Source organism: Akebia trifoliata, chromosome 8 (genome assembly GCF_017979445.1).
Source record: "Akebia trifoliata isolate Shusen 1 chromosome 8, ASM1797944v1, whole genome shotgun sequence".
NCBI lineage: Eukaryota > Viridiplantae > Streptophyta > Magnoliopsida > Ranunculales > Lardizabalaceae > Akebia > Akebia trifoliata.
In genome coordinates this window covers 8,243,695-8,269,021 of record NC_141382.1, presented here as the reverse complement: position 1 = coordinate 8,269,021, position 25,327 = coordinate 8,243,695, and the positions used below count along the sequence as shown (strand labels likewise).

Genomic DNA, 25,327 nt, shown 5'->3' with positions numbered 1-25,327 from the left:
ATAGTTATAGAGGAATCAGAGGTAGAAAAGAAATGAGAGGTAGAAAAGTTAAAAATAAGAGTTTTAAGATTCGTATAAAGAAATGATAAGTGATAGAAATCAGGGTTTTAAGGAAGATATTTTAGAAATAAAAGAAATCAGATTTCAGAAGTTTCATCCAGCATCCCTCCATCGTTAGTTCAAAACTTCTGAATTTTTATTCTGAAGTCTGAAATCTTAACCAAAACAAACGGAAATAAAGTTTCTAAAGTCTGAATTTTAAAGGTGGACCACCTCCATTCAGACTTCTAAAGTTTTACCAAACACACACTTATTATATAACTAATGAAAAATGACTTAAATGTCTTCATCTTCGATCTCTATGATAAATTATTTCAAATATATTTAATCTCATCTCCAATCCTTTATTTTTAATATATAACTTTATCTTCAATCCAACATTTTAAACCTTGCCTTAATTCCTTGGAGAAAACCCTTCATTTTTTTCTCTATCTAAAATTCCATTGTTTTCTAGAATTGCAAAAATCATATCTTATAGTTTGAAAGTTAAAATAAATTAAATATTTAATATTAGATCATGAAATAAAATACCTGAGATATCGAAAATGAAAGTTTTTTAAGGGAAAAATAAATGGTTTTGGCTACAAGTTTAAGATGAGGGCATTTAGATCATTTTTCATTAATCTAATTAGTAGAGAAGACCAAGGCCATGGGCGCAATGCCATCCATGTGAACACGTTGGGGACATTCAAATATTCACTAAAACACAGTAATCACGTTTAGATTCGATAATTATTCGATTAAATAAAAAAAAATGAGAAAATCATGTGAAAATTTTAGATGTTTGAATGAAAAAGACAATAAAAAATTTTAGTGTAAAAATGTCATCGCAATTATCAATTAGTTTCATTCATTCACAACTAATTTTTATGAAATCTTTGAAAAATTTTATGATTCACCAAAAGGTGGATTTTATGATTGCACCAAAAGGTGGATCAACATGCCTAAATTAGACTTAAAATAAAAATTACATGGTAAACCCTACATAAGAGATATGTCTCTAAATTCACCTTGAGTTTTGGTGTGTTATCTTAACAACCTAGTTACTAAAATATTTCTTTCTTAATACCCCCTCAGTCTTGATAAAACGGTGACTCATATTGTCGAGCTCAAGATTCAAATTGTTGAGATCAACAACTCAAAATTTTGTTCTCGACAATTTGAATGTTAATATCAATGATTCATGTTTAAATGTCGTGATCAACAATTTAAATTTTTTGATCTCAACAATTATAGAGTCTTGACGAATGCAACAAAGGCTGATCTCCATAATTTAAAGTGTGATCTCAACAATTTGAATCATCAATCTCACTAACTGAAAAAATGGCCAAGACATCAAAAGAAAAAAAATAAAGGTTAAAATGAGTTAGACTCGGGTCAAATTTGAGTACATCTATATTCGAACCCGAACTTTTTTGTCTAGATCTGAATCTGTATTCGAATTTGACTTGGATCCTACTAGATAAAACCACATCCAAATTATTTTGCTTTCATTTAATCTAGATCTAGATCTGACCGATCGAAGTGCTTGATTTGGGCAAGGCTAGATAATTCTGTACTGTTCAATTTTTTATTTTTCTTTTGTACTTCTTTACTAAATACTGTACTATTCTATTTTATCATTATTATATATATTATTATAAGAATTCAACGTTTTTTTTTTTTTTTCCTGATAACCAAATAGCCCTATAGACAATGGATTGGGTTTGTATCTAAGCTTTACCCAGTCCATAAATTATGGTCTGGTCCAAGGATTAGTCTCAGAGCACGTGCAATGCTTGCACATCACTTACATCGGGTAATTGAGGGTACGCCCTCACAAGTGGCCCTTGAGGAATTAATGCTCATATTGGGTATCGAACTCACGAACTACATCCACTTATCGGTCTGAAATTGCCATTGAACCAACCTCTCGAGAGTTAAGAATTCATATTATATTAAAGTCATAGAAAATGATATTTTGAAAATTTTAAAAAATATTTTTTAAATTTTAAAGTAATATATCATATGAATTTTGACGGATATAAGGATGGACCTGAGTCTAACTCCGATCAAGGGACCTCAAATCATATTCAACCCATTTTTTATTTGGATGTACTCCAAAGGTCCTAACCCACTAAATTTAGATTTCAGATCACTCGATTTTTTGGATAAAATCTGACCCATCTTATTCTCTAAGAAAAGATTTAAATGAAAGTGATCACCAAAAATTAGAGTGGTTTAGAAAGAATTCCCTCCCATTAGGTGCATTAAGTAATGTCTTAATGGATGCCACGCCTAAAGAATGTCACAAGTGGGATTTTGGGACATACTATTTGATACTAAAGGCCAATTCCACTGACCCCACCCGTGTCACTTCATCTCTAGACCATCCAATCGTGTCGATTCTTGTTCTTGACAACAGATCCTCTAAACATGGGACCAACCTAGTTTCCCTCGAAACTTTGTGGATGGTTTTACTGATATTCCCTTCCCTTTGCTTTCAGCTTGGATTCCTTTAAATAGTAAGGGTGAATTTGCTTGCACATGAAAATAGATGGAAAATCTATTTATCATGAAAAATCACATTTTTTCATCAAAAATCTATTTTGATTGGTTTCTTTTTATTCATCTCCGTCAGAAAATGAATTTCACCCCTAAATCATATTTTTCCTCTTTTCTGCCAATGATTCATTATCCTTGTCTCCACTTTTTAGGAAAAACTCATCATTTTTTTTCTTCAAATTGAGGATTGTCAATGGAATCAATTAGTCAATTTTGGATCTATATTATAAACCTGATTATTTTCCACTTCGATTCTTTTTAATTATCTTAGGGATTCACTAAGAATCAGATATATTTTTGGTACCTGACGTGTATCTAAAAGGGAAGCAGATAACGAATTTATTTTACTTGCAAATTATTTATAAGGACATTAAATAAAGTCCTTAAATATTAACTAATGAGATACTTAGAAGTAAATGTATACTTTAGCTCAAATTAAAATTTAATTAGAATTTGGAGTCTTTGTCATTAAACTTCTCTTTTACACACACAGTATGTTCATATTTTCTATTCTTTCTCAATCTCAACTACAAACAAAGACTCTAGATCCTAATTTTCAAAGGTTTTCTTCTTCAAAAGTTTATTTGCTCGAAGAATTCATAATTAGTATTTTTAGTGAGGAATTATATACATGTTAGTACTTTTTTCTCATTATATGAAACTTTTTGTCTATCTTATTGGGAACCCATTGGATATCCAATGGATAATGTGCTTTTGTTAGGTTGATTATGATTCCAATGATTTCATACGAAGATCCGAAATCAATAAGAATCAACGCAGATGGTTTATTTAGGTTTTGGTTATGGATGTATGTGGAATCAAGTCTAAACCAACCCATTGCAAACTCTTCAACCTTGATGATCAACTCGGATGCATCTTTAATCCTCCATTTTCAATATCTTACCAAAAACCCTCACATGATTTATCTTAAAATTTATCACCTTTGAGTTTCCTAAAATTCCTTCTTGTTATTGATGGTAAAGGATTTGGAAATCAAACGCCAAGGTGACGGCTCAATGGCAAGCGGTTGGGAGTTCGTAAGTTGCAAATTTGATGCTTAGTATAAGTAGTATTTCCTTGGGGTCACTCACAAGGGCACACCTTCACTTACTTGGTGCGTGTGATGTGCAGGTGTTGCACGTGCTGGGGGAGGGACACACATGCCTTGGCTCAGTCCCTGACTATTTCAATTACCCTAGTCGGATGTAAGTTCAAACACTCCCATCATAAATATATAAAAAAGGGAATATGAAAATCGAGACATCAAAGACAATTGATTTTTGAGGCATGCTACATTGACATCCTACAAAGCTTTTCTATAACACTGTTTGTACATAAATCATCGAGTGTATAACACTCGTATCTTGAGGAAAAGCATCCATCGTTATGTGTGCACCACCACCACCTCGTCAATGCAATGCAATGCTAGGGGTAGTATTGTTGTAGGAAGTTAGTGTAGAAATTTTCCTAATTTTTTTATATAAAGAAAATCAAGGTGTTTTGGCAAGAGGTCGAGAACAAAAGAAGTTAGGTCATTTCTATCATTCTCTCATAGATGACTACAGTCAAAGGTATGAGGTCATTAGTTTGACAACAAAAGGGTGTATGTCAAATATTCACTAAAATCAGAATGGGTATTTCTAAATCACCTAAAATATGTATTACCATGTCAACACAAACATCACATGAAATGACATGCATGCATCAAATTCTGAAGAGAAAGGAGCACTCAATTCCTAGTACTTTTCACTTTCAATCAATCAAACAGAAGGAGAGGAGACAGCCCATCATACCATAAATGTTGCTTCTCTCTCTCTCTCTCTCTCTCTGGGATTCCTCCTATTTCAAGGGTTCGTCTATCTATCTGTCTCTTTTCTCAATGAAACAATCAGAACAGGTTAGAATGAATAGGGTTGGAATTTAATTGGTAAGGGACCCTCTAAACCACATTCAAAAGTAGTTGGACTCCAAAAGCTACGGTTGACACGTCATTAAAGGCTAATTTTGACATAAAGAGGATTGGTGTTTAGTGAGGGTCCACACAAAACAAAAACAAAAAAAAAAAAAACTATGGTTTGTGGGCACAAATTTTGATGTTTTCATGAGCAAAATCATTTTTTGATGTTCCCATCTTGAAATATATCTTGTTTCACACTTGATTGGCTCAACTAACTTTATGATATCAAGACTCTCTCAATTATGAAACAAAAATGATTAATTTTATGATTAAAAATCAGTTATAAAAAAATCAGATCAAGTGAGTGATAGTTATTAAATAAATTAGATATTAATTATGAGAATAATGTTGAAGTGACTTCAATATTGGATCCATGGTTTTTAAACACGGTATCACGTCTCATCTCGTTCAGTTCTGATATCAAGTTGACTCGAATGATACGTCTCATCTTATTCAGGGGCGGAGTCAGGATTTTCTTGTAGTGGGGGCAAACTATGGGTAGTTGTATGGTTGAGGAACTTGAATGGTGGGAAAATTATTTGTGTTGGAAAATACGATTGGAGGGAGGTGAGGGTGTGAGGGCAAATGGGGAGAGAGGCGAGGGACTGGGGACAAATGGGGCATGTAATTAGTTGAAAATATAGGTGTCTCAAAGTTCTGTGGGGGCAATTGCCCCCACCAGCTCCTTACTAGCTCCATCCCTGGTCTTGTTTGAGTTGTCTCGTTTCGACATTGAGATAATGATTTTTAACCATTTAAAAAATATGAACAATTTTGTACAAAATCAAAAATGATTCATATTAAAAAAAAAAATTAAAAAAAAATATAAAATTAAAAAAAATTGATTGGGGGGGGGGGGGGTGAAAGAATAGAGGGTTGAAGTTTTAACTCGTTTGTCTTGGTTAACTCGGATGAGATTTTGAAAATCTCGTCCGATATGTCCCATTTAATTAGTGAGTTAATCATTTTCTGCATTGTTTCGTTTGTATCGCCCGAGATATTGGAAAATATTGTTCGTGACGACTCACTTATCTCACAGTACGCGGTCGTCTCAAAATACTTTGTGAGTTGGTCTTGTTCAACTTCGATATCGTATTAACTCGGGCGATACGTCTCGATCTCGGACGAGTTTAAAAACCATCATTGGATCACACATTGCACACCCTGACATGAAAGTGTATGAACCCTAAGTGTTTTTTCCTTTGTACCAGTACATTGGAACAAAAGATGATTTTTCTCGAGATACGAATGAAAAACATCTATGATTCCTATCAATTTTCTCGTCAAGGTATGCAATGTGAGGTCTAAGCTTGAGGTCACTCAAACATGATTTTATTTATGAATAAAAATATTTTGTATAATTTATATAAGAGGAATGCTAAAGTTCAAGACCTCATATGAATAACATTCTCTACTACATTCACTTTTTAATAATATTCATCTTCATTTTATTTTTTTATACCCCCTACTTTTGGATGAATATTAAAAATACCCCATATTTTTTCAAATTGATGGCATGAATCTATTGACTTCAAGATTAATAAATAGAGAGCACATTAATAAATAGTTGTAGAAGGACTGAAACACCTTTCCATTTTAATTTTTTTGAAATTACTTAAATAATCTTATACATATAACATAGATTGTTGAATCACTTTCTCTCCTAAAAAGAATGACTTATTGATCAAAAGTTTGATCATTTGACCTTAGATCATGGATGAACGGTTTAGATCTCACATTGATTTTTTTATTTAATTTTAAAAAAATATATTTAAATACCATAATAAATTAACAAAACACCGTGGAATTTGCTTTTTCTGAAAAATCTATCTTCAACATCCTCTCATTTGAGAAAATTAAAATCTAAAAGAAATTTAAACGAATTTAAGCTATTTGACTTATCTAAGATAAGATGAGTCGAGCGAGTCAACTCGATTTCGATGGAGGATGAGACATATCAAGATAAGAACTACATGATCATTTAGTTTATTTTTAGAGAATTGTTATTGGCACCCCAACTTTTACTTATTACACCACAAATAAAAATAAAGAACATAAGTGAATGGTTGATAATTAATTAAAAGTTAGGGTGCCAATAGAAGCTTTCTAATTTTTTTATGCTAGATTTTTTTTTTCGAGTTTAAGATTTTATATGACTTTAATCACAATTGTAAACAACTATTGAAATTGTTAGAATGAGTGCTAAAATGTTTCGTAATGTTGAGATATTAATTTGAGTCAAAACTATGCAATGTTTGGAGAGTGTTTTAATATTTTATTGTGGTGTGATAACTAATTCAATAAAGTAGGGCGTAATAAGTAAAAATTGGGGTGTCAATAGCAATTCTCTATATTTAGAAAGTGGTGCAACAGCACTATAGAGTATAGAAACGTGTAAATGGGAGAAGTTGAAATGATTACAATTTTTGAGGGTATTTCAATCTTTCTACAATGATTTATCAATGCATCTAATCTTTACCATTCTTCTCTATAAAAGAACGAAGTCAAGGGATGCATGTCATCAGTTTAGAATGTGGGAGGCATCTCTAATATTTACCAAAATGTAATGAATATGTCAAAATCACCCGATTTTTTAATGAGTACATTTACATAATAAATGGTTGTTTACATAATAAATGCTTGTTTTTTATTTATATCATAAATACTTAGGGCATTTTATATTTTTTAATCTTTAAATTTAAATGTTTTATCTGCAATAATTACTTTCACAATCAATGCCAATATCATGTCCATAAGATTTTTTTATATTTACAACAATGTTGTTATAAAAAGATAAATATATCTTTATCTTTTTCAATAAAAGATAAAATGGGTAGTGATTGTATTGAAAAGTAAATACGGTGGAGATGTTAATGTCTAAGAAAACGTCCCTAAGAGGTCTTGAACGTTAGCATTCTCTTTTACACAATTTCTCACATTTTATCATATTAGATTCTATCATATTGAGATATGATTGATTTAGAATCAATCCAATAGGTTAACAAATCAACTCCTCACCAGATCAAATCTTTATTAAAACCTCAAAACCACAATCTAAATATGAAATTATCTTTTCAAATCAATGGAGGATTTCAGGTTTAAATCGAACCATTGACAACTTTAACAGTGGGGTCACTAGTGAGACACATAATTAAGAGCAAAATGATTTTAAACCTGAATCGCCCTCGTTTGAATCACCTTTTATTTATTTGATTTTCTCTAAGTCCCCTAAATCAATGAGAAGAAAATGGATAAATCCTAAATTACTCTGTCAAATAAATCAAGATTTGAACTAACTAAAAATAGGAATAAATATAGATTTGGGACTGCCAACCAAGTGAGATAATTAAAAAAAATGGAGAGAGAGAGAGAGAATGGTTGTCATCATCCTTAAAATGCTCCACTAGATTGGTTTAGGGGAAGTATTTATTAAGCTAATGATTTTCTAACTCGATTTTTTTTCCCTAGGTCATTACTCTATTGATGGTGTAAGGGCCTAGAACCATAGATCATTTTCCTAGTGTATCCCGAAGAAAATGATTTAGGTTCTGTGCCTTTGTCATATCAAGTTGTGTATTGACAGAGTGAAAAAAGTCGAGTCGGAAAATCACGACTCTATTATAATAAAATGTTTTTTTAGACAATTATGAACTCTCTTAGAGTAACTCCAACTGAGAGCTTTAAAAGTTACCTTTAAATTGGCATCTTTTTCTAAATGAGAGCTCCAAGCCACTTCTCTACTCCAATGGCTCCACTTTCAAATCACCATTCATTACTCTAAAATACTGTTCAAACACATTAAATTTTTTAAAAAATATAAAATAAAAAGAGTGTTGCTATTGGCACTCCAACTTTAACTTATTGCAACCCAATTTCTTAAATTATTTATCACACCCCAATTAAGAATTAACACACTTCCCAAACCTTATAAAGGTTTGTCTCAAATTATAATTTCAACATTATAAGCAAGACAATCTTGCAAAATTGGCGGTTCACAATCAAATATGATTTGTGAAAAATTTCCATCGAACTTGATTGATTAATTGATTTGGTTTGATTTTTAAAATATTAAATGAAAAAAAAACTTTAAAATTTGTGAGGGACAAAAGTGGCATTTAAATCATGTTACATGAAAAGAAGCGGTTAAAATTGATATTTATACAAAAAAATGGACACAATAGGATTTATTGGTAAAAGGTGAATCGTGATAGATGTGAAGCTTCCAATATTCTCTCTCCTCTTCAAATATGAAACAATGAATAGTGATTTTAAGGGGTTTCCTTTAAAATAGAGGACGGTTGGAATTTGGTCAAGTTGTTGAAGTCTCTCTATTCAAAGTTTTAAAGGATGGCTGGAATTCCTCTTAAAATAAAGAATCATGTTGGAGTGGCTTTAAGATTGGACCTCATATCACACATCTTGATGTGAAAGTGGATAGGAACCATATATGCTTTTTCACTCTTATCTTGGGAAAAGTATTTATGATTCTCGTACATTTCACATCACAGTGTTCGGTGTGAGGTCCAATCTTGAGGTGACTTCAGCATTATATTCTAAACAGGGCATCTATAGTTTCATGTATGCTTGATCCAAATGATATTTTTGACTTACGATCTATCTATCTTTTTGTTTTTTAGTTTATATATATATATATATATATTCTTTTCAATTCTTATTTATCCTAGCTTCAAATCATCTAAGTGAGGAAGTTTCATCATTTTGTGAGGATACGTAAAGTTATTGGTCAACAAAGATAAATCTAAATCTTTTTATTCTATAAAATCATCGCCAACATATAACATAACTTCTGAAATAGTGAAGTTGGTCATCAACATCATTGCCATCCAAGCCTTTAGAATAAACGAATCGTGTTCTTTCATTCAATCCTATCTGAAGCCGCATCCAAAGATATCCTTGTGTACGCATGATCCAAACATTTTGTTTGACTTTAAATTACACTTTTAATATATATATATATATATTACTTTTTTCAAATCTTCTTTAATCATATTTTCAAATCAGTTAGGCATGGACATTCAATCATTTTTGTGAAAAATTTATCAAGTCAATGGTCAAGAAAGGCAACTTTGAATCTTTTTATTTCATAAAATCATGTCTAATATATTCTTAGATTTGGGTTTGACTGAAGGAATCATGTTCTTTCTTTCAATCCATCCCACACTCCATCTTAATCCCTAAGAAAAACTGGATTATTAATCCCTAATTTTAAGTTTAAGTTGTCCACATAAAATAAAATATAAAAAATTAATAATTTAAGGATAAAAAGGTTCCAAAATATAACTTTTGACTGAAAAATGAATAATGTGAGAATAGAAGTAGAAAGATAAAGACCTTTTTAAAATCATAAACCTGAAATTGTTTCTAAATCCTCACACATTCCCATTTCATTCCCTTTTTCTCCTTTTTAATAAAGAAAAAAAATGCACTTTAATTGCTCCACCACAGATGGAAAGATAAAATTAATGTGGGTTGTGGGCCCAATCTCTATCCATAATGTCATCCCTCTTTCAATGGTTAAGAGAGATTACAACTTAATATGGTGGTCCCACCTACACTAAATTATAACTCATAATGGTTAAAAGCTAAGGTGGGTTTGAAGTTCCATCATCATCAACATCATCATCATCATCATCAGCCCTTTGATGGAATCAATCCTCAAATAAAGGCAAAGTAGGGACCGATTTCCCTTAGATTCTTGCCATTCTATTCGCAATAGATGTAAAGGTGTACCTTTTAACTGTGGGTGGCGTCACATCGAATCATTCTGATGATTCATAACTCCCATCTCAACCACCTCTCTCTCCCACACACATGGGCCCACTTGGCCATTTGCTTTCTGTTTGGATAACAAGGGACCACCTTTGAATTTATGCTTACCAACACCATTTGCTTTACACGTGGCATACATGCGAGGCACGAATAGTGTCCCACATGCTCACTCCTCAATGAACATTTGGCGCATTGACACACCTAAATCATTTGATTGGTTGTTTCTAACCACTTGATTTGTGTACCCAAAATTTAATGCCAAGAAATTATTAATTAGAAAAATTCACAAATCAAATAACAAAAAATTAATAATCAACCTGTGGGGTTGGTGAGATGGCCAAGACCACGCATTAAAAAGTGGAGGTCTTGAGATAGAATCCTTCGATTCACCGTGAGTAGGGGCGCAACTTGTCTTGATTCAAACTGAGAATGAAATCAAATCGAAACCTTTGGATTGATTTGGTTCGATTTGGAACAAGTTGTGATTTGATTTTTGATTAAGAAAATGGAGAACTGATCAATTTGGTTCGATTCTTAGTTTAAGACTTGTATAGAATCGTACTCTTCTATAATAAATAAATAAGTAAGAGTCGTGTTGGAGTGGCCTCAAGCTGAAATCTCATCTCGCACTTCTTGACGTAAAAGCTGATAGGAGTCATAGATGCTTTTTAACTCATAGCTCAATGAAAACATCTATGGTTCCCATACACTTTCACATCAAGAAGTGCGATATGTGGTTCCATCAACATTATTCAATAAATAAATATATTAATTCATTATGAGTTATTTTAGGATTCGGACATAGATTAAGGATTTCTTTATAGATAAATTAATGATTTTCTTAAGAATATATTAATGATTTATTATATGAAAATTTATGTTTATTATTTATTAAAAAAATGTCGTTTCAACTAGGTTTATGGGATATTGACAATCCATAGAATCGAATCGAACCAAGCCGACTTTAGTATGGTTTGAGTTCTATTGGTATTATGATTTGGTTATGATTCTTATTTAGTGGAATCGACTTATGTTGGTTCGATTTCGATTTAAAGACAAATCGAATCAAATTGCACCTCTAACCATCAGGGATTTACCTAAAAAATTACTTGGTACATGTGAAGGGAAGGGATTACACATGTCCTAAGGATTAGTTGGGCAATCTAACACATGGTTTTTAATCTCGTTATCACGTTTCGTTCAGTTCCGATTCCGAGTCGTCTCAGATGAGTTTTCCAATACATTTGAGATGTCTCATGAGACAAATCAAAAAATTAAACGTGAGTCATAAATCTAAGTCAAAAAATGACTTTATAAGTTGGTCTCGTTCAACTCCGATACCAGGAAAACCCGGGCTATACGTTTCGGTCTCCGACAAGTTTAAAAATCATGATCTAACATATTGGAATACCTTGATTCAAATATATATATATATATATATTAATCAATTTAACTTTGTGGAAAGGATAACCTACGTCTAACCGTCAAAGGAGTTCATGCAATCCAAGTTTGCACCATACAATGGGACTCGGGATTCAATTTTGCATGTGTTTCTCTTCAAGAAGTTGATGAATCCTTTATGAGAAAGATAATGTCTTTTCGGGTTTGTATTCTATCGTCTCCTGGTATCGTCCATAGACATTTTGAGAAATTGTGCACAATATTAATTTATTTCCCAATATGTATGTATAATGTATGTCAATTTGATCAGTAATTTTTAAGAATTAGATTTGAATATTTTTCGTAAATGATTTGTGGTCGTTGAAGTATTCTATTATATGTAAAAGTGTGGGTCCACCAAGAGGAGATTCCAAAGATTATAGGTCCATCTAGGTTGAGTCGTGAAAGGTGTGAACAATAATTACATTCTTTCCTTCAATTAGTACAATATGGAGGGAGTGCCACGTGAATTGAAAATGACCGTTCAAATTAATTTCAGAATAAGTAGGTTTGTGGGCCTAACTAATAGGAAAAGCCCAATATCATGCACAAGCACACGCATACATTTGATTGGGCCCACATTTTATCGTCATTGTATAATAGTGGGTTCCCTTGGAAGAAAGACCACCCAACACTTGTAAAGACTCTTACAGCTCAAGACAAGGAGCCAACAACCAAAAAATCAATCCATAGTAGTTATCATTTGATTTCTCTTTTTCTCATCTTTTTGTTGGTATTAGTATTAATCTTATGAGACAACATTATTGTTGCCGACAAAAATAAAATACTTTGAAAATTACTAAAAAAAAAACATTAGATTATAATTTGTGATATAAATCGTCGCTGAATTAAAAAAAAAAAAAAAAATCATATTTTGAGTAACTACACGCATCATCGTATACCTAGCATTTTGTCGATCACTATCGCACATCTGTTAATAAATAGAGTAAGAATGTGTTTGATTGTCCATAAAAAATGATATTTTTCATGTGTTTGATTATATTTTTTTTTATGAAAAATCATTTTTCACTCACATCCAAAAGTTCAATAACAGTTGAATAATTCATCTTTAAATTAAAATTCTAACTCATTTTTTCTTCTTTCTCACCACCACCATGATCATCATCATAGTCACCATCACACTCAACCTCAACCTCATCATTTCAATCGTTGATCACATTTTTTCTCTCTCTCTCTCTCTCTCTCTTTCTTATTCTACTGCCACCACCATGTCTTCCCTCCCCTCCTTTTTCATTTTTCTTATTTTTCTTTTCAAAGTAATACAAAACAATAAATTCAAATTTTTATACAATCAAACACACACTAAGTATTTTTTTTAAAAATTGAGATAATTAAAATTTTTAGAGAATCCAACTAATCCTCAGAACATGTGTAATTTTTACCTTACATGTACTAGATAATTTTTGGAATATATTTCATAGGCTGTCCCCTAAGGAGAAATTCAAACTCAAGACCATCTCTTTGGGGTGTGAACTTGGCAATCTCACCAACCCATGAGGTGAGGGTCAATAAAGTAAAGATTTATTGTTCTTAAAGTCATGCATATCCTTTATAAATCATGAATATCTTTTATAATGTAAGACTTTGTAAATTCATAGAGATTTTGTTTGTACTTGTACTCTGCTTATGGGTCCCATGTAGATTATAATTTAGATAATAATCCAATCGTACAATTTGTAGAAAATTTCAATCCATTCCAACATACTTCATTAAATTTGATTTTAATTTGGAGAATATGGATTATATATATATTATAAATTTAAAATAATATTTTGATATATTAATAATGTCAAAATGTTATATCTTCTACCTAGGTTAATGCCACTAATTTGGGGGACCACATCTCTTTGTATTCTTTTTTCCATTTTCACAAAGAAAATAACTTTATGACAATGATGGAACATGGGAAAGTCTTCATTGTCATCAATACATGTATTGATACCCATATTAAATATATTTAGAGTCGTGATAATCTGACTTACCCACATTGTATACTCAATGGACACCCTAACGTGACAAGTTCGGAATCGTAGATTTGCTCTCCTCAAAATGCGAAGGTGCACCTTTATATGGGGAAGTGTAGTTCTACATCTTGAGGAGGGCAGATCTACAATTCCTAGACTTGTCACGTTAGGGGTGTCGATTGAGTATGCCACGTGGACAAGTCAGATTATCGGGATTCATATTTTTATAATTCTTATTCTTATAATAAATTATTTAGAGTATTTTTTAATATATTGTTTCTTAATTATAATCCAAAATAATATTATTAAAACATCTAGTAATAAAAAAATGCTAATTATTTTATTTAAGTGCTTGAAAAAACTGGTCATATTTAAATAAACGTGCACTCCATATGTGCATCCCTTTTAGCAATGGTAATGATGACCATAATATTCCCTCTTACATACTCTGTTTCTATAAACAGTATTGATGATGTAATCAAAATTAGTATAAAATCTCTCTTAAGGCCTGTGTGGATATAGAAACTAAAAGTACTTAGAACATAAGTATTTTTTGAAGTACTACTTGAAGTAGGTGGATAGCTGTTGTGTGTTTGGATGCAAATTCTGAAAAGTATTGTTAATAGAATTTTATGTTTGGGAACTATTCTGAAATCTGTTAACATGACCAAAATGCTCTTATAAGTATCAGTTGCTATTTTTAACATTATAACTTAACAAATTATCCTTAAAAAAAAATAAAAGTAGTTACTGTTTTTATTCATAAAAACTTATATAAACACCCAATAATTATAAACAAATAGAAGATATTGTGAGCAAATATATACAATCACTAAAAATATGAAGAAGCTTTCATTGCATCAATGCATGGTAATTGTTCACATCAATCTTGCAAGAAGAAACTTTCAACTATGCTTAGAACTCTCATGGATAAATCATTGAGTGAACAATTTGGAGAGTTAGAAATCCAAATCCAAATCCAAATGCTACATTAAAAGGCTACCACCACATCAATGGATAGTAATACAATATAATTCAATTGCATTTTTGAGGGTATGTTTGTAATTTTCAAAATTTACGAGGGGCATACTTGTCCTAAATACTACGCCAAAAGACTATCAATGAATAATAATATAATATTATTCAATTGCATTTTTGAGGGTATGTTTGTAATTTTCAAAATTTATGAAGGACATACTTGTCCCAAATGTTAAACCAAAATGCTACCACCACATCAATAGATAATAGTATAATATTATTACAATTGCATTTTTGAGGGTAAGCTTATAATTTTCAAAATTTATAAGGGGAATACTTGTCACAATTCTGTCATTTTGACGGTATTTTGTGGTTCCCTGCAAGAATAGTTTTGAGAAGTAGCACCATCAGTAATGACTTTAAAGTAAAGTAGTTCACTAAATGGATACTTGGAATTTAACCATATTTGATCAAACAATTTTGGATCCCTTTTTACTAGAATTGTTTGGAATTGGTGCTCTTTGAGTTAAATCGTTTTGAGAATAAAAAAATCAATATAAAGTAATAATCGGATTGGTTCAAAGGGTTTGGATACCATGATATCCAAACCTCTTAGAACACCTAATTAATCCTTGGGGCATGTGCGATCCCCTCCCCAAAAATGCACCAACTAATTTCTTGGATAAAGACGATTCAAACTCAAGACCTCTGATTACTTGTTGGCCCTTTGACGTTGATAATTTCAATTTTATTTCCATTGATTTGAGAATCATAATTAAATAATAAGAATTAGAATCTAAAAAATTAATGATTTTAGTTGAGAATCCTACAAAAAACTTAATTCTGATATAATTTTTGCTTATGATCGATCTAAAGATGATCTTCGGATTGGTGGTCAAGATCGAAAGATCATGGATTACAAGTATGATAATGGGATTGGTGAGCATTATCCTCTATGCACCCACGAAACACCATAACAATAGGCTCACGTGTATTAACCATTAACTAACCTAAGCGGGTGGGAGTGAGTGAGTGGGGCCGTTCGCGGCAAAAATTCTACGAAAGAGACGTTGTATATAATTATTTAAGGAGAATGAACAAGTGGTTCTCATTATACTTACTTATATTACTACCTATTTTATATCCAAGATACTGTCCACGTCATCCGGTCCTCACAATGTGAGAGTGACATGTAATCTCTGCAAAGCGAAATGTCGAAAAAACCCTTGGGCGTAAAATATACGCCTGGCTGTATCATTGTTCCTGAAAGGTATTACAAAAGATTTGTTTTATAGGTCAAACCTTCACTCCGTCTCTCCCCCGCCAAGTCCAATAAAATAATGTTTAGGTGATTTAAACATTCCTCCGTGTTCTTGACCTTGATCTTTATTGATAGATAATTTAAAAATGATCTAAATACCCTTATCTTCAATTTCTAGTTAAAACCCTTGATTTTCTCTTTCAAGAATTCATCTTCCACATCAATAACATAAAATTTTTAAACTTGAAGATTTTGCCTTTCAACCTTCATACCTTAAGAATAAGATTCGAATTTTTGGAGAAGTAGAAGAAGACAATTTCTTGGATTGATAGATCGAATATTTTCTAAAAATAAGTTGAGGCCGAGTTAAAAGATGATGGATTCCACCCAAAGATGAATAAAGGCGATTGGTTTGGAATGTGATTTTAAATGTTAGAATGCCAAGATTTAAGTGGTACTCATTGCATGATTGCATGTATTTTTGATTTTCCTTTGTTAAAAATAGTTTACATCAAAAGTTGAAAAACTTCAACGTTTAAAATTTCTTTTCACAATAGAAATGAAGAATGTATTAAAGTCAAGTCAATCACCTTTGTTTATTATTGGGTGGAATTCAACATCTTCAACCTCTAATAGAGGTTGAAGAACTTTAAGATGACATATTTTTGATTAGAGGTTGAAGAACTTTAAGATGACATATTTTTGGAAGCAAATCAAGGATTTTGAGTTTTATATGGAAGAAGAGGCATTTAAGTCATTTTCTATAATTCTAATTCTAGAGGAGACTAAGGTCAAGGGGTATTTTATCAGTTTGAAAAATACAGGGGATATATCAAATATTCACCTAATCTGAAAATACCCAAAATATAATAAAATAATAAAAACTACCTTGCCTCGAGGCTATAAATTTTCGACACCTTCTTCTTTAATATCTCAATCTCCGATACTCTTGTAAGACTGATTTTAGTCCACGTTGTCCCGTCTTCCGATCCATTTTTACCGGAATCCGTCTCTCTCCTCTGTCACCGACGTTAAGGTCACACTTCTTCTCTCTCTCTCTCTCACTCTCTAACGTCTTTATTTATGTTCAATCTCTGTTCTTGTTTCGAGTTTGAAGTTTGATTTTTGATTTTTCAAGAGTGATTGATTGATTGATGAAAAATTCGTTTTTTTTGGGAGATTTTAAACAGAGAGTGATGAGGAGACTTGTTGTTTGGGTACTGGTTTTGGTTGGATTACTTGGAAGAGAGGTTCTATCTGTGGATGCTCTGCCTCGTCGAATTCTTTTTGATACAGATGTCGATACCGATGATTTCTTCGCTCTCTTATATCTGTTGAAGTTGAACAGATCTGAAATCGACTTAAAGGTTTCGCTTTAAATTTTTTTTTTTCTTTCTGTTAATTTGCTCATAATTTCATGTTTTTTCTCATTTTGTTTTTGTTAAGTAGTTGGTTGAATCACTCTTTAGTGAGTTTTGACTCAGGGATGACACAGCAGAGTTGATTGAAGTCTGGGTTTTGTTTTAAGGACATCATGGGTGCGTGTAGACTTGGTTTTGTGTCAATCAGGAGTGAGTCATTAGTGACTCGGTTGAGTCCTTGCAGAATGTGATTTATTACATTTGAGGACTTTACTTCACTTCAAATATTGGCCCATTCTGTTCTTAAAGCATGAACTTGAAAATTGAAACCACTTTGCTTTATTTTTGATATTTTGAATCACCCTTAAGTGAGTTTTGACTCATGGATGATTCAATAGAGTTGATTGAAGTCTGGGTTATGTTTTAAGGAAATCATCGGTGAGTGTAGACTTGGTTTTGAGTTAATCAGGAATGAGTCATTATTGACTTGGCTGAATCCTTGCAGAATGTGGTTTATTACCCTTTGAGGACTTTACTTCACTTTCAATATAGGCCCATTACGTTCTTAAAGCATGAACTTGAAAATTGAAACCACTTTGTTTTATTGTCGAGATTTTGAATTTCTTTGGCTGTTGTCAGTTGTCACTACAAATGAATATGAATTTAATCTTGGGCAAATTTAATTTCAACTCTTTTATGTTATATTTCGACAAATTGTACTACTGGAGTTGGAAGAATAGGTTATGAGACACTATAGTATTAAACTCTTCTATGTGAAAATGAGATTATGTACTTGAGTATTATCGTGCTTCAGGCAATTACTATTAACACAAATGCGTGGACTGACGCCGGCCACGCCGTGAATCAATTGTATGACATCCTTTACATGATGGGTCGTGACGATATTCCTGTTGGAGTAGGAGGTGAAGGTGGGATATCGCCAAATGGTACAATTCACCCGAACGTCGGTGGATATCTTCCTATAATTGAACAGGTAGTTATGCAAACATAAAAGATTGAATGCATGTTACTTAAACAAATTTTTTTCTACATAATTGCTAGAATGGTGTCCTAACTAATTCCCCTGAAAAATTATGCTAAAATCTTTTCAACAAGAGTCATTGAAGTTGCATTGAAATCTAGCACAAAAAATTTATTTAGATCCATTAATGCATCGATATATTTTTTTATTTGTTGGTAACTTTTAAGCATTTGGGCAGGGCATTTCAACAGCGGGAGGATGTAGGTACAGACAAGCTATTCCAATGGGACTTGGAGGACGGTTAGATATTGATGCAAACTATGGCTTAAGAAGAGGTTTCCTTCCACAAGTATGAAATTCTGCATTGATTACGATTATCGATTACCATATTTGTTTATTGTGAGTAGAATTTAAAGGGTTTTGGGTATGTAGTACAGTAGTTTTGCATTTCACAAGCTTATATTTTATAGTTCAGTGGATTACTGGATATTTTTTCTGACCTTAAACATGCTTAAGTCATTTTTTTTGGCTCCATAAATCATAGTGGTCTGCTTCTTAAGCTCTCAAAAGATTGCTTAGAGGAACAGCAAATGTTTATATTGTAATATATCAAAACCCAATATGTGTTTCAAGCTTAAGATTTATAAAAGTTAGCATCCATTAAAACCATAAAACCCATAAATCATACAAATTTTGAGGTCTGAAAGTCGGACTACTTGAATAAATCTGTCACAAAAGTTCTTAATTGATTGTTGCTTTGGGCTTTCAATTTGTCTCGGTACTCAGGGCTTAGTAAAATGGTGCATCGCTATCTTCAAAAGTATTTTGTATATAGTGTGAAGTATGTTATAAAGAACCATTTGATTTGTAGTTCCACCATTATCAGTGTTCATGTTCTTTAATCGATTTCTACATGTCCTAACCTCTAGGCCATGAGGCTCAGTTTCATTAATGGTGATATTTTTCAAGCATTTCTTTCATTTTGTTCTTCATATAAATTATATATCTTGCTCATTCATCTAACCATGAAAAACAGGGGAACAGAAAATATTCTCCTCTACGCCAGCCCACTACGCAGCAAGTGATGATTGACACAATATCAAAGGGTCCCACTACTGTATTTGTTATTGGAGCGCATACAAATTTCGCCATTTTTCTTATGAATAATCCTCATTTGAAGAAAAACGTTGAGCACATTTATGTTATGGGTGGTGGAGTAAAGTCTAAAAACCCAACCGGTTGTTGCCCTATGAATGTGAGCTCCTCTTGCACGCCTCGGCAGTGTGGTGATCATGGTAACTTGTTTACAGGCTACACTAGCAATCCATATGCAGAGTTCAATATCTTTGGAGATCCTTTTGCTGCTTACCAGGTAAAAAAAAAAAAAAAAAAATTGGTTGATGTTATAGTAAATTGTCATTGCCAACAAATACAATAATATTGAAGAATATATTTTATATTTTATTTTTTTAAAACAAGGTGGCATATGGAAACACACATGTATCTGAAGGTATTATTTCTAGTTTACAAAAAATAATAATTAAGAGTGGTTTTGAAGAGTGCACGGATACTTTTTGTAATTTTGAAAACTAACCAACGTGATTTCAGTGACCTGCAATTGCAATTTTCTAGGTTTTTGATAAAAATGACCCTGATTATATTAAGTTTAAATGTTAAGGCGGGGGAATTTTTGGTATCCAAATTTTGGTGTAGAACTAGTTCTACTCCCTCCTCTCATTATAATAGTATAGATAGTAAGACTTTCTTATTATATGACTAGAAGCTTGGGATGCTGCATTTAAGTTCCTTTAGTACATGGTATTTGGTCAAATGAAGATTCATGCCTGGGTTATACATTTCTTCTTGTTGTAGGTATTTCATTCTGGCATCCCAATCACGCTTGTACCCCTCGATGCGACGAACACCATCCCTATAAATGAAAAGTTCTTTATTGAATTTGAGCGCAGACAAAATACATATGAGGCACAATACTGCTTTCAGTCTCTAAAAATGGCCCGTGATACATGGTTTGACGACAAATTTTATACGGTAATTTCTTAAAAGTTTCATTGTTTTGTGTATTCCTCATTGAAAATGGTGCTTCCAGTCCATAATATTGGTTTGGATTAAAAAACTTTATGCACTAAGGCCTTGATAGTTTACATTGTTATGTACCTTTTGTGTTTGTGATTGATAGGAAAAACCAAATTTCGAACTCTAGAATTCTACGATTGCTACCATTTCCTCCCTAAGTTCAAATGAGTTAATGACAAAAAGAAAAATTCTTGCAGAGCTATTTCATCTGGGATTCATTTACATCTGGTGTAGCAGCATCAATTATGCGCAACTTGCACAACCATAACAGGGAAAATACATTTGCTGAAATGGAGTTTATGAATGTAACTGTAGTTACGTCGAATAAACCATATGGCATATCTGATGGCTCAAATCCATTCTTTGATGGTCATGCAGTTCCAAAGTTTAATTTACAAAAAAATGGAGTACACAGTGGTCATGTTCAGATGGGAGTTCGTGATCCATTTTGCCTCGTGGAGAAGGGGAAAGGGAGATGTCAGGTAATTGTTTGTTTGTCTTATATTTATCTTAATTTTAGTTGATATTGTGTCCGTATTAATGGGTCTAGATTTCTTTTCAAGCAATGTACTATTAGTCATTTATGATCATTTTTTTTTACATCTAATGGTTTTGGATTTAGAAAATTAAATATACTTGTTGAGAATTTAGATCAAACTATAAATTTTCCATTTGAAAATGTTGTTTTAATTTCTTTTTTTCTTATCTATTATATCATGTCTATTGAAACTTCTATAAATGATATATCTGCTAATTGAATTTAATATGATGCAAATAGGATGGCTACACGAAGGAGGTAACGGGTTCAGAAGGAGTGCATGTTCTTGTTGCTACTAAAGCAAAACCAAATCAAGATGTGGACAGTGCACTTGACAGAGAATTTTTTATAAGCTTTTTGGATGTAAGTGCTTCAAACTGTTCCCTTTTACCAAAAAAACCAGGTCTATCATAGTTTGCTCTAATGAGAAATATTTCTCTACATAATATATGATAGTTTGGCTTGAACGAGAGGTATAATTATTTACGCCATTTACTTTGTGGAATGCAGGTTTTAAACCTCCCTCAACAAACTGGGAGGTTCAATTTTACAACACAATTTCCTTATTATAAAGAAGTAACTTACAAGCCAGATTTTGGAGGAAAAAAATTGGGAAAAGCTGTTGTGTTTGACATGGATATGAGTGCTGGAGATTTTCTTGCTTTAATCTATCTCCTAAAAGTACCTGTGGAAGTAATCAACCTTAAGGTATAGTGACGTTTACATCTCATACATGTTCCCAAAATATAATATATAAATTTATTTTGAGCAGATTTATTGTCACTTGAATGTAAATGCCTAAATGGAAACCACTCCATTAATGAGGCTATTTAGAAAAAAAGTTGAACATAGGTTTATTATTTCCTTTTTTTAATTTGGATTTCAGAAGGCTTTAGGTTTATTGTTTTGGTGTATGCTTTTTGTTTTTTAATTTTATTTATAGGGAATATTAGTAAGTGCGACAGGTTGGGCGAATGCTGCAACGATAGATGTGATCTACGATGTTCTACATATGATGGGTCGTGATGACATTCCAGTTGGTCTAGGTGATGTGTTTGCTATGGGGCAAGCAAATCCATCTTTCAAGGCTGTTGGAGAATGCACATATATCAAAGCTATCCCTCATGGTAGTGGTGGATTTTTGGACTCTGATACACTTTATGGTTTTGCTCGTAATTTGCCTCGAAGCCCCAGAAGGTAGTAATCAAAACTTCTATAGTTTCTTTTAGTTATGCATTTGAAATGCTACTTATATTTATATAGTTATTTTTGGTTTGGTTGATGTCGTCTTTCATTCTACACATTATATGTATTTTTTATATAATTGAGTAACAAATTTGTATATACTGGTGTTGTATCTCAGGTACACTGCTGAAAATTCTGTGAAATTTGGAGCTCCTAGAGATACTGATCACCCTGAACTTAGACAACCTTTAGCATTGGAAGTTTGGCAATCCATTTCAAAGTCAATGGATCCAGGGTCGAAGATTACTATATTGACTAATGGACCTCTGACTAATTTAGCTAAGATTATTCTTTCGGAGAAAAACATGAGCTCCATGATTGAGGTTAGTTTCCTTTCTTTATGCAGTTTTATTTGTAATATAAAAATTAAAATAATAAAACTATTGGACATTCTTTGAAATAACATTGTTTTTCTTTTGTTTCGATTCTGATTGCAGAATGTATATATAGTTGGGGGACATACAAGTTATTGCAAAATGGACAAAGGAAATGTCTTCACCGTCCCTTCGAACAAATATGCAGAACTGAACATGTTTCTTGACCCTATGTCTGCAAAGACCATTTTAGATTCAGATATTAACATCACACTCATTCCACTTGGGATCCAACGCAGCGTTAGTTCTTTTCCTAAAATTCTTGAAAAGTTGCAGTTCTCACAGAAGACACCCGAAGCAATACTTGCTAACCGATTGCTTTCAAGACTTCACCATTTACAACAAAAGCATCATAGATACAACCATATGGTAAGCTAATATGCACAATAGAATTTATTATTTCCTTGAAATTGCACCACATGTACCATGACATGGGCTTTTAACACATTTTTGACTGCTAATTTTACTAAATCTCGGTTACTAATTTTATTTTCTTGTATAGGATATATTCTTGGGAGAAATTCTTGGTGCAGTGATCTTGGCTGGTGATTATAATCTAAATCTGATCTTTCGAGCAAAGCATGTAACAGTCTTGGCTACGGGAGATGTATCTAAAGATGGAGAGATTGTCATCGATGAAAAACAAGGCAGATTAGTCGAAATACTAGAAAGTGTCAACCCCACGGCGTATTATGATCACTTTGCAAATCTATTCGGTAATAGAAATCAGTCCGCTGTGATAAGCAGCTTCAATGAGCAGAAAAGAATATGGAGTACACCACCAAGTAAAAGTAGTCATTGAGGCCTCAATAGAAAAAAATTCAATTATAGCCATAGGAATTGATTCTTTCTCTTTTATTGACATAGTCTTCATTTGTATTGATGATTTTTCTTTAATAAGAGGGAAATTATATCATGTTTTTAATTAGAAGTTGTTGTTACTTGTTCTTGAAATGTATTGAACTCAAATAAAGAAAGAAAAGAAAGAAAATAGTTTACAGTCTTGACTTATTCTTCCCTTATGGAGATGTATGCAGACTATGTTAATAAAAAACTTTTGACATTAAAAATAAAAATAAAAAAAAATCCCAAATCAGTAATCTTAAAATTTTTCAACCTTTATGGTAAATTATTTTTAGTCTTTTGAACCTCATCTTCAATCGATCCTTTTCAGCCTCACTTCAATCCATTTGTAGGAAACTCACGATTTTTTCTATTCAAAATTCCATCATCTTCAACTTCAAAATCCTATCCTGAAGATGAATAGCTTTGAAAAGAAACATAAAATGTTGATAAAATACTATTTTTAATAAATTAAAAAGAGATGTGTTTTCTTATAAATAACAGATACCCTCACACTGATTGAAATCAAGGATGCAAGTGAGATGCTTGCAAATTTGTGTTTAGGATACAAAGGAGCTCAGTTTTGCCAAAATTATATATTCTCTCAAAGTTTGTACTAGTCTTTAGAAAATCTATCATACAGAATCTCAGATACGTGAAGGCCTCATTTTGTTTAAAAAAAAATGTTTAATTGATAAAAAAGTTAGAAAGAGAGAGATTAAATTACTTGACAGAATTGATCTCTATATATAGAGGACAATTTCAATGGTCTCATCCATTCAAAAATGGACTGAAGAACTCAATAGGTATAAAACCTATTGGAAGGTGTCCTTTGACACCTTTTGAAACTACTACGCATTTATTTAGATACAAGAACTCATTAGGCACCCCGTGGGTTCATTCGACACCCTTTGGGCGGGTTTGGAGCCTATCCAAAGTTGGACGACTCCCTTTATTTCTCTATCTTTCTTTTCCTTTTTTTTCTTTCTTTTATATTTTATACATATTATATAAAATCAAAAAATTATTTTAATTTTTCCATATAGTTAAAAAGTCATTAATTACTCTCAAAGGGAGAGTCTTTAGAATGAAGGAAGATGTGAGAAGAAGTTCTTATTTATAGGTTTAAAAAATCCCATTAAATTTTTTAAAATACAATGTAAAATTTACAATATATTTGAAAAAAGAGTCAAACCACTTTTTCACAAACTTCAATCAATGTGAAAATATGTCAACAATACGAATGCTCCAAATCACAACACTTACTTTTTTAGTTTAACAAAAACACAACAAACTTCATGTAACTTTCAAATTTTCATTTCAAAACAAATTAAATTAACCATTAATTTTACTTGAATCAACACCAAATAAATATAAATTATATTTATTTTTAATATTTTTTTATAAAATAATTTTTGATTTTATTAAAAAATATTTATTTTTCTTTGAGTTCCTCAGTTAGTAAATACTTTAATATATTTTATTTTGATTTTTTGTTGAAAAACTTGCTATTGAAATTCTAATTTAATAAATACTTTTAATTAAATTAATTTATGTGTGTGTGTGTGTGTGTGTTTTTTTTTTTAAATTAGTAAGCAGGGGGATTTGAGGGATCTTCACCCCTCATATTAAATAGAGAGGACTTCTATTAACACACCTATAGACACCCCATTTTTTACTTTGGTTGAGTCCAAGAGCATTAAAATCTTTCGAGAATGGATTTGACATAGAGAATTTCTTACGAAATTTATAGACTGAAAATCAAGCAACGAGAATCCCATCTTGTGAGGTTCAGCTAAGTTAATATATATATATATATATATTATAAATTTGCTATTGGCACCCCAATTTTTATTTTTTCTCAATCAAGTATTT

General features: G+C 31.9%; 1 protein-coding gene across 1 annotated transcript; it reads left to right on the top strand.

Annotated features, from left to right (window-relative positions):
* The first annotated feature begins 17,209 nt into the window (after positions 1–17,209).
* On the top strand, positions 17,210–23,609 carry LOC147395891 (nucleoside hydrolase 3-like). The gene is made up of 12 exons (XM_086450888.1): positions 17,210–17,382; positions 18,191–18,370; positions 18,597–18,707; positions 19,395–19,730; positions 20,231–20,407; positions 20,650–20,934; positions 21,231–21,353; positions 21,501–21,698; positions 21,934–22,187; positions 22,354–22,558; positions 22,673–22,978; positions 23,112–23,609. Exons 1-12 carry the CDS (start codon positions 17,212–17,214, stop codon positions 23,409–23,411), a joined length of 2,646 nt encoding a protein of 881 aa, XP_086307014.1. The 5' UTR covers positions 17,210–17,211; the 3' UTR covers positions 23,412–23,609.
* Positions 23,610–25,327: the final 1,718 nt, after the last annotated feature.

Excerpts from the sequence above, each read along its gene's own strand:
- LOC147395891 (XM_086450888.1), top strand. The coding sequence starts at position 17,212 with ATGAGGAGACTTGTTGTTTGGGTACTGGTTTTGGTTGGATTACTTGGA. Across the intron at positions 21,699-21,933 it reads TGGAAGTAATCAACCTTAAG|GGAATATTAGTAAGTGCGAC; the intron begins GTATAGTGACGT and ends TTTTATTTATAG. Across the intron at positions 22,559-22,672 it reads ACATGAGCTCCATGATTGAG|AATGTATATATAGTTGGGGG; the intron begins GTTAGTTTCCTT and ends TTCTGATTGCAG.